General features: G+C 36.0%; 1 protein-coding gene across 1 annotated transcript in view; it reads right to left on the minus strand.

The window, feature by feature from the left end:
- Positions 1-421: 421 nt before the first annotated feature.
- Positions 422-11,054, minus strand: part of col23a1a (collagen type XXIII alpha 1 chain a) — a 16,463-nt gene continuing 5,830 nt past the window's right edge. Inside the window, exons 2-13 of the mRNA XM_073820211.1 lie at positions 8,528-8,608; positions 8,390-8,443; positions 8,235-8,300; positions 8,085-8,111; positions 7,494-7,553; positions 7,238-7,309; positions 6,976-7,002; positions 6,813-6,866; positions 6,632-6,718; positions 6,248-6,316; positions 4,418-4,456; positions 422-2,140 (exon numbers count right to left, since the gene is read on the minus strand). Of these exons, the coding sequence (XP_073676312.1) occupies positions 2,090-2,140; positions 4,418-4,456; positions 6,248-6,316; positions 6,632-6,718; positions 6,813-6,866; positions 6,976-7,002; positions 7,238-7,309; positions 7,494-7,553; positions 8,085-8,111; positions 8,235-8,300; positions 8,390-8,443; positions 8,528-8,608 (687 nt within the window). The 3' untranslated portion in view covers positions 422-2,089. The remainder of the gene's footprint in view (positions 2,141-4,417; positions 4,457-6,247; positions 6,317-6,631; positions 6,719-6,812; positions 6,867-6,975; positions 7,003-7,237; positions 7,310-7,493; positions 7,554-8,084; positions 8,112-8,234; positions 8,301-8,389; positions 8,444-8,527; positions 8,609-11,054) is intronic.

Consider the following 11,054-nt stretch of genomic DNA (forward strand, 5'->3'; position numbering starts at 1 on the left):
ACTCCTCATATTTAAAACTAAACCATGCAGTTTCTATTTGTACGGCAAAGAAAACAACTACGCTATTTAATAGCAAGCACTTTTTGAATCACATTTTGAACGCTCAGACTTAAAAGAGCTCTAAGATCCAGACAGAAATGTCAAAAATGTTACAACCATCCCCAGTCTCACCTTTTGATTTGATTTTCAGGTCTGGTGTGGATTGGTGTCAGCTGTTAAGCGACTGAACGCACGTGGGTGGGGCTTATATATGATTATATGCAAATATATTTGTCCATGTGACATCACAGATCCCACAATATCTAAAGCAGAGATGTTTTTTTGATTAATGAATGCTTTATTGTAGGATGTTGTAATGGTGCAACAAAAGACCTTTTATTTGTCAAAAGCAAAAAAAAAAAAGTATGTCATGACCTAATTACCTTGGCATTTGAACAGAAAACTCTTACTCATTACTTGCGCAATGTGACACACTTTCAAGTGAAACTAATATTTATGCAATGATGAAAAAGAGCAGGATTTGATTTCATTCATCAGGAACTGATTTAACTGTGAAAAGTGTTCGAGAAACAGGGCTAAATGAAGATTTACAGCGAATCGTGGAGAACGTTTGAAACACCAAGGCTAAAGAAAAGACAGTTTACTAGTTTACTAGTAACAAACTTTAATTTCTATTTTATAAAACATCTTTGAAAGCAAACCAATGCATGTAATGGCTGTCAGGCAGTCGGAAAGGCTGTTTTCCTTACCTCATATCAACTATTAAATACAAACACTGTTTCAGCAGCAAAATATCTTCAAAATCACCTTTCAGTATCTTCAAAATCAAACATTATTTGTGCTGAAAAAAAAAAAAACTTCAAAGAAAAAGCGAAACAATAAAATGTTCCGAAAACGTACTTCCATTCTGTTTTGTTTCTAAAATGGTGAAATATTGGTCAATCACGATTCTTTGTTACAGTTGCATAAATCATGACATTAAACATTTTCTCAGCCATTTAACACCAAAGACAGGCTTATAAAAATTCAAATGAATTATTTGTAACATATATGTTATGCATATAAGAACTTTTACATGATCTGACCACGGGCTATTTGATTACTAACAATAAATATTTGAGAAAAGCTTATGTAGAATGGTTTCAAATCCCTGAACGAGGGTACACCATCATGGAAATGTATGCAGAACATGCTAAAATGTCTTTAAAAAACATCTCGACTGGATGTCTTTTCTCTGTGTTAAATCTCGGAAAGCCAAAGAAAGAAAATGAGATATGTTTTCTTTGCTTTCATGCTATGAAAGATAATAGAGCAATACTTTGTCAAACTTAAAAACAGCCTTCAACTTGAGTCCTCATAATGGCTGAACTGAGGTTACGAAAACACCTCGAGTTCTGGCCATCTTCAAAAAGCACATCAGTATATATCATAAATTACTATGAACAATAATATGGAATATGCATCAAGGATTGTGACGTTCAAAACAACGGCAGGTAGTCACAGTCAACATATACTGCATCTCATACAACAAATGTGAGCAACGAAACATGGATGCAGTGGTAAAAATAAACAGGTACAATATAACACACTATTCTCGCTCACTATATGCTGCACTGATTTAAAACAGATGTAGTATTTTATTATTTCATTGTCAATGATTTGTGCATTAATGAGTAAATGCTCGCCATCCAAAAGTCTTTGCGAGTCAATTCCAGATGCTTTGCGTTTGCTTACGGGTAAAAAAAACAAGCAGAAAACAGTAACACATAAGAAATCATTATAAATTACTGTTCATTAATATTCTCAAAATATGACCTGTTCTGTATCATCTTCATGCCAGAGCCTCTTATATCAGGCTGCTGTTGCCATCCCATGGAGCAACTGCATCCATAAGGCCAATCCCTGATTTCTTATCATCTCCAAAAGCTCAATTAAGCTCCTCCATGAAAAATATTGACCATAGCGAGGGGCTGTCTGCACCCTCATTCGACCTGCATATTGAGGACAGTCAATATTAACCAGTATTATTGAGATGCTGTCACTTGAGGGACCGTAAAGTCATTTAAACTCCTTGGGTTCTTGAAGAAAATCAAGGCTGAGAGAGACGTTTCCTCTTGAGTTTCTGAAGCATTCCTTGCTCCTTTAAAAACAAAATTGGATATGATGCAAAATTCTCATATTGGCACCAGTTGAGCGGGTCAGTCCATCATGCCCATGCAACATTCACAGGCATCTTATGGTGAACAATACTGTCCATTAATGCTCCAGGAATAAAAAAAGAGACATTCTTTGGATTTAATAACCCAAATGCAGCATCCACTATTTGGTCCACAATTTCTGATAAAAAAGGTTTATTAAAAAAATAATACTGATGAATGTTCATCGAAGTCTCTTGTCTTTATAAAATGTAAAAATATAAAAGTGAAAAAGCTGTATGAAATTGCAATATATATCACATCAATATGTACAGACGACATGCCCCAGGTTACACATCACTGCAAAAGAAACAACAAACAAACAAACGATATTAGTGATGAGCAAAGCCAAATCCAAAATTAAATCCAATAAAAAGCAGCATAAGAGAGCTACAGTTGCAATCAAAATTATTCAACCCCTCCTAGAGACTGCAGTGATTTTCTGAAGATCTGGGATTTCACAAAACTTGCATCTATAACAGATTGCTGGCATAATAAAAGTGATAATGTCAATATATAATGTAATATTTTGAGTTCTTTTAATAACACAGCTATGTCATGAATATTTAACCCCCTATACAACATTGGTGTTTTTTAGTCACTTATTTGTATGGTGTTAAAGCTAAAGTCTAAGGCTATATGAAAATTTTAAAAAGTCATTAAAAGTTCCTCGAGGCACAGCTGGACGCCTTACCAGAAAACATTTGAGGGTGTTGAACAAAAAACCTCAGTATTATAAAATGTTTGGTCAGAACAACTGAGGAAAAACCTGCAATGTACAGCCAAAGACTTTCAAGACCCAAAAAAAATTCAAAGCAGAGTATAAGAAGAACAGTAGACAAGCATGGCTTTCATGTTGGGGCATCTTGTCAAATGCCACTCTTGACCAAGAAGAACTTAACACGCTGACTTGAACACGCTAACATTCATTTAGATAGATCTGTGGAGTTCTGCAAGAATGTTTTATGGAGAGGTTAGACCAAACTGGAACTTTTTGGATCAGCTTATGGATCTTTCTTTCTTCAGTCGTAAAGAAATTGTTACTTGAGGAAAACATTTCAGGAATTATCTCCATATAGTGGACTTTAATGGTGCCTCCAAGCTTGAACTTCCAAAATACAGTTTAAATGCAGATTTAAAGGGCTCTAAGTGATCCCAGCTGACAAAGTAGGGTCTTATCTAGCAAAACTATCTGTCATTTTCTAAAGAAATTGACCATTTTCATTTACTTCGCCAACTTCAAAATCGTCCTACATCACTGTTTTACCTTTAGGTCATTTGATCTTCTTAGCATGTTCACTTTGTAAACATTGGGTCGGCACTTCTACAGTGATGTAGGGCAATTTTGATGTTGGAGAAGAAAATGAGATGGGAGTTTTTGGACATACCCTAACTGTCTTGACCCAGATTACACAGAGTTCGCATGTGCATCACAGAGAAAAGACAAGACAAGCGGTTGAGGTTAAAAAGTAAATAAATTGTCAATTTGTTTATGACTGATCACAAAACTTATGAGCAGAAGAACACCATCTCCATAGTCAACCATTAAGGTGGACCAGTCCTGTAATGTTTTACTGTTGCAGGAAGTGGAAATCATGACTGTATGAAGGACATCATGGATTCTTTGAAATATCAGGCCATTTTGGCAATAACTGTGATGCCTTTGGTGCAAAGATTGAAACTGAATGATGAATGGACTTTCCTGCAGGACAGTCATCCAAATCTGGTTCAGGGATCAGAATGTTCTTGAGTGGCCTGTTCCGTCTCCAGATTTAATTCTCATTGAAAATATTTGGTTGGATTTGAAGAAAGCAGAGGCAAAGTGAAAACCAAAGATTATCAATGATCTGAAAACTTAGACGAGGAATGGGCCAAGATTTCCAAGCAGTGTTTATAAAAGATTCTGCACCAAATTTGACTTTTGAACATGAACATTTAGAGCAAAATTGAGTTTTTTTCATTATACATCAACTTACGTTTTTAGAATTATTCTTATGTGTATTAATAAACTTTGTTGAATTGTTTTCACAAAATGTTCTCTGTAGCAAAATGGCTTTCAGGTCAGGGGGTTGAATAATTTTGATTGCAACTGTATGTGGCATGTGTACTGATGCACACTGCAGTCCATTCATTTAAATAGGCAGTTGTTAATGTTAAAGTCACACACACAAACTGTAGATGGTTATGGAATATTCAAGTTTCATAAATGCTTTTTCACTAACCTTGTGCCAGCAACCTGGTATTGGAAGTCCATCAGGACCCTTCAAAGTAAAAAAAAAATGGGTGTAAGAGCAGAGAATCTATTTTCAATTGTATTGCAATTTTAAAGGAAAAGTTCACTTCCAGAACACAAATTTACAGGTAATTTACTCACCCCCTTCTTGTCATCAAATATGTCTTTCTTTTCTCAGTCGATAAGAATTGTTTTTTGAGGAAAACATTTTAGGAATCATGTTAATATAGTGGACTTCAATGGTGCCCCCAGGTTTGAACTTTCAAAATGCAGTTTAAATGCGGCCAAATGGCTCTAAACGATCCCAGCTGAGGAAGAAGGGTTTTATCTAGCAAAACGATCAGTCATATTCTAAACAAATTGACAATTTATATACTTCTTATCCTCAAATGCTTGTCTTGTCTTTTCTCTGTGATGCACATGCGAACTCTGTGTAATCTGGGTCAAGACAGTTAGGGTATGTCCAAAAACTCCTTTCTCATTTTCAAAATTGCCCTACATCACTGTAGAAGTACTGACCCAATGTTTACAAAGTGAACATGCAAAGAAGATCAAATGACCTAAAGGTAAAACAGTGATGTAGGATGATTTTGAAGTTGGAGAAGAAAATAAAAATGGTCAATTTCTTTAGAAAATGACAGATAGTTTTGCTGGATAAGACCCTACTTTGTCAGCTGGGATCACTTAGAGCCCTTTAAATCTGCATTTAAACTGTATTTTGGAAGTTCAAGCTTGGAGGCACCATTGAAGTCCACTATATGGAGATAATTCCTGAAATGTTTTCCTCAAGAAACAGTTTCTTTACGACTGAAGAAAGAAAGACACAAACATCTTGGATGACAAGGGGCTGAGTAATTATCTGTACATTTTTGTTCAGGAAGTGAACTTCTACTTGAATGAACAAATTCATGTGTTGAAATGGTTTAAAAATTATAAAGTAAAACTTTGGCAACTGTCTGTAAGCAAACACTGCACACAAAATCATATCAATTATTTGGCTAAAAACACATACATGATTAAATTATTAAATAAGTAGGCATCAACCCAAAAACAGCAAAAGATCACATTTTTTTTATGTACATGCTTGCACAACTCATCACATCAATGCTGTGTTATGAAGTAGCACTAATAACATATTAATGAGATTTTGCTTGCTAAGTTACAAAGTTTCTCGTCAAATTTAGTATTTTATGGATCAAAAACCCTTATAGGTCATCCAAGATGTTCGTGTCTTTATTTCTTCAGTTAAAAAAAGAAAGGTTTTTGAGGGAAACATTCCAGGATTTTTCTCCATATAGTGGACTTCAATGGGTTGAAGGTCCAATTTCAGTGCAGCTTTAAACGGCTCTCATGATCTCAGCAGAGGAATACTCTAGTTTTAACCACAAATGCATGTCTTGCACTAACTTGACTTCATGCTTTTAATAATCATGTTGGAAAGATCATCATTTCGCTAGATAAGACCCTTATTCCTCGGGTGGGATCGTGTAGAGCCCTTTGAAGCTGCTTTGAAACTGGGCCCATTAAGCATTTTGACTGAAGAAAGAAAGACATGGACATCTTGCATGACATAGGCGTGAGTAAATGATCAGAGAATTTTAATTCTGGATGGAAGTAATCCTATAATGCATTCTTGCTAAAGAAAAAAATTGATTTCTTTCAAATAAATAAATCTTTTGGCCCCAAACATTTGAACGGTACCAGTATGTATATGGCAGATGCAGGATAGTTTAAAAGAAGTTAAAAGTCAAAAGCAGGAAGTGTCAGAAATCTTCAGGTATAAACAGAGCAGAAAGAGAAGCAGGCAGATATACTGTACCAGTGGGCAGGGGGCCTCAGGGGCCGGCTGCCCCATTTCCACTGCCTCTTTTTTACATCCATCAGCTCCCTGTCAGCGAGAGCACACATATACAATATACACTCCCATAATGACTAAAAACAAACAACACACACACACTCACGCTAGAGAGACCAATCAAAGAGAAACCGAAACAGAACATCAGCCTATAGAAACATACAGAAGAAAGGTGAGGAAAGGTGGAAAAGGGAAAAAGAAGTCTGTGAAATGTCTGTGCTCCCAGATTAGCACACTTTGTTGTTCCTGACAGAATTACCCGGGATGTTTTTTCAATGGATTTTCAGCAGTATGAATCTGTAACTCATCAACACATATAAACATCTGAAAAGCAGCTATAACACGCACCACAGGACAGGGCTGGTCCAGACCCGGTGGCCCCTGTTCTCCTTTCCTTCCCTTTAGCCCTCTCTTTCCAACAGGACCACGATCTCCCTGTAAACAAGAGGATTGACAGGATCAGAATCATTTGTTTTCTAAACTTGTATGCAAGCTTCATTGATTATCCGAGGTAAATGTGATGCAGTACCTTATCTCCTTTGTCTCCACGATCACCCCTGTCTCCCTTAATGCCAGGAAAACCCTACAGTAAAACAGATTTACATCCATTGGAAAACAAAAGATTCACAATCCTTAAGATGTACTGAATGTACAGTAAGCATGCAAGCAAGTAAAAATAAATAAACGCTTACATCTAATCCAGGTTCCCCTTGTTTTCCCTGTAAAGCAGACAAAAGTAATTTTAGCTACATTTATATTTTATGCGTGGCTTATCTGGAAAGTACCAATGTAATATTACTTTACAGTTAGGTTAAGGTATTACATTTGACATTTATCAGATCAAAGCAAAAATGAATTCATAAAGCAGACACAGAATGGTTACAAAAATGAAATAAAATATAATTGATAAAAATAATGAAATACATCTGCTTAACCATAATGGATTTGATTTACCTTTTCGCCCTTTGTGCCGGGAAGACCAACTAATCCTGTTGCTCCCGGGGGCCCCTGAGGACCCTGAAGGCCCTATAAAACATAATAATAGGTATAAAACATTGGATACAATACGGTTATGGCTCACAGATGTTATGAGTATGGATAACACCACAATCATAACATCCACGGGCCAATCTTACATATTGCTTTTGTGAATATTGCTTTTGTTTTTAAATCCTGGACTGGTGCATTATGGGATTAGATGTGGTCTCACTTGTAGTCCTGCAGACCCAGTTTCTCCCTTCTCTCCTTTAATACTCTCCCCTGGATCACCCTATGAGAGATTTAACAGCATTAGACTGATACATTGCATGGAGTACAATTTTACTGGATATCTCCAAACATTCATTAGGGAGTTTAAAGTAGTTAAAGGAATAGTTCACCCAAAAATCAAAGGTACGTATGTGAACGCACGTCGAAGACTGACGAGGGAGAGAAGAAATTGTTGAATAAGGTTGTTAATTTTGTTTTCTTTGCGCACAGAAAGTATCCTCGTAGCTTCATAACATTAACTGATGTCACATGGACTATTTTAATGATGTCCTTACTACCTTTCTAGGCCTTGAATGTGGTATTTCCATTGCTGTCTATGCAGGGTCAGAAAGCCCTCGGATTTCATCAAAAATATCTTAATTTGTGTTCCAAAGATGAACAAAGGTCTTACGGGTTTGGGACAACATGAGGGTGAGTAATTACTAATAGAATTTTCATTTTTGAGTGAACTATCCTTTTAAATTTGTTTTATGATGACGTGTGTTTCATGTCAAGACAAAAAGTTTGATTAAAAAAAAAATAATACACATACTTTAGAGCCTGGCAAGCCACGATGACCCTAAAACACACATAACAACTGTCACTTTGAATAATGTTATGATATCACTCAAGTCAAGATCTTGCAAATAAATAGCAAAAAAACTATCATCAGTCATCAGATCAACTGATAAATGTGCCTCACCATGTATCCAGGTGGTCCTGGTGGACCTGGAGGCCCTGGTGGTCCAGGCTGTGAAATCATCTGAACCTATAGGCAATAAAACCACAACTAAATATAACGGTACTTCTAATACTTCAATATTAATGAATCAAAAATGTGGGTGCAACTGTACTAACCAGATTGTCTTCTAGTATAGAGTCTCCTTTCTCTCCTTTCTGCCCATCCATTCCCTATGAGACATTTGATTGATATTATAAATGATAATATAATAGGAGATGAGAAGACTTAATAGATTTATCACTTTGAATGCTTACAGAAGGACCAGAGAGACCCATTTCTCCTTTCTCCCCCCTCTCTCCAGGTTCACCGGTTTCTCCAAAGTCTCCCTTTTCACCCTGATGATCAAGTCAATCCAAATATTGATAAAAAACTCATTTGCACGAACATCAGAGAAGCTCATGCAGGTTAAACAGTTGAGGTCAAAAGTTTGCATACACCTTTCAGAATCTGCTAAATGTCAATTATATTATCAAAAAAAGAGGAATGTATGGGATGTTATTTTTATGTAGTACTGACCTGAATAAGATATTTCACATAAAGGATGTTTACAGTACATATAGCCCACAAGAGAAAATAATAGCTGACTGTATAAAAGGTCCACATTAAAAAAAAAAAAAGTTTGCATACACTTGATTATTACAGTTTTTTTTAATTGGTTTGGCGCAGTTTTCACAAGCAATTGGTACATTTTCAAAACTCTTAGTACTTATATCACAACAGATCATCAAAGGTGCACTTTTTTCAAACATTTAAGCATATTTTCAATTGTGTTAGTACAATACACATAATCACAAAATATCCTTTTCACTACACAAAATACGTGTTTCGTCTAAATAAATGTTTCATTTACAGTAACTGCCTTTCATAATGTTATCACTATCAAATTTTTGATTTGCATCTCTTATCATTCAGTTGAATACATTTGTCTGTCATTTAATTCAACTGATCTTAATGTTTAATCAATGAATCATTCATTATGTCCATGCATTTTCAACTTGACTGATTGTTGTCTGGTCATTTGTAAGTTACAAATTGCTGAGTTTTCAATCAAGAAATACTAATTACTAATTGCTTCCCCTGATGATCACAATTAGTTACCATATAAGTAGAACTGTGTTTGAGACTTTGCACTGTTCAATAGGTGAATAAATATATTTTGCTTATGTAAATATACATTGCCTGGCCAAAAAAAAAGTTTCCACCAAAAAAAAGGCCATACACTCTAATATTTCTTTACACCGCCTTTAGCTTTGATTACGGCACGCATTCGCTGTGGCATTGTTTCGATAAGCCTCTGCAGTGTCATAAGATTTATTTCCATCCAGTGTTGCATTACAGTTTTTTACAGACGCTAGGACACATTTCTCAATACTTAGGTCACTTTTGCAAAACTCTTCACACAGTGAGCACAACAGAAGTCTATGTGGGCTAAACTGAGGATCAATTATCATTGTTTTGGCACAAAATGCATTCAATGACTACGTGTCTCAAATTTCATGAATTCTTTTCTCACTCAGACACAACAACTGCCAAAAATCTTTGTACGTACAGGACATTTTGTACGTGCTTACATACTGTTTTCAAAACTGTTAAACTTATGTTCAAAACAATAACATAATGCAAAACTGAATAAGACAGCAAAATTCAACAGCAATATTTTATTGAAACATATTTCAAATCTAAAAATGCAGTAGATTAGCATTACTATTGAATCTGTATCAGTGGATGGTGTGTATACAAATTCTTGTATTTTGGAATTACTTAGTGCAAAAAAATAAATAAAAATAAATAAACAACATAAAATATTGACGAATTCTGCATCATGTCTGATTCATTCCAGTAACATATATTGCAGTTATAAACAATATATATTGCAATTATAAACAGAGATGTGTCCTGACTGTTGTTAGTGTTTTTAGGTCATTGTTTTGTGGGTGACAAAGTGTGTTTGTCGGCTCTCAACCTTTGCTAGTGTTCTGGAAGAATTAGTTTATTTGAGACCTGAATAAAGTGTTTTGGTAGTTGTAGTGCATTTTGAATGTGAAATGAACTGCTTTGCCAAGCTGAAAGTCGGTTAGGAGAATTGTGTGAAGAGTTTTGCAAAAGTGACCTAAGTATTGAGAAATGTGTCCTAGCGTCTGTAAAAAACTGTAATTTTTCACCAAGATCTTGCATTGATGATGGTAGAGTCTGAGCCTTCTCCAGCACATCCCAAAGATTCTCAATGGGGTTAAGGTCTGGAATCTGTGGTGGCCAATCCATGTGTGGAAATTATGTCTCATGCTCCTTGAACCAATCTTTCACAATTTGAGCCCGATGAATCCTGGCATTGTCATCTTGGAATATGCCCATGCCCAGTGGCGCCGCTAAGAGGGGGAAAGTTAGGACAATTCTGAGGGCCCACGCACTTTAGGGGCCCCCAGAGATCTGCTTTGGTGTGGTAGGGGGGCCCAACCTCATATTTTGTCATAAGGCCCAAAATTGTGAGCGGCGCCCCTGCCCGTGCCATCAGGGAAGAAAAAAATCCATTGATGGAATAACCTGGTCACTCAGTATATTCAGGTAGTCAGCTGACCTCATTCTTTGAGCACATACTGTTGCTGAACCTAGACTTGACCAATAGCAACAACCCCAGATCATAGCACTTAAATCCAGGTAGCGACTTTTTTTTTTTTTTGGCCAGGCAGTGTATTTGGCTTATGTAAATGACTTATGTAAATGATGAGTGTTTTTTTTTTTTTTTTTATCCTTTTTCGTGTGTGTGTGTGTGTGTGTGCATAT

The sequence above is a fragment of the Garra rufa genome, chromosome 16 (genome assembly GCF_049309525.1).
Source record: "Garra rufa chromosome 16, GarRuf1.0, whole genome shotgun sequence".
NCBI lineage: Eukaryota > Metazoa > Chordata > Actinopteri > Cypriniformes > Cyprinidae > Garra > Garra rufa.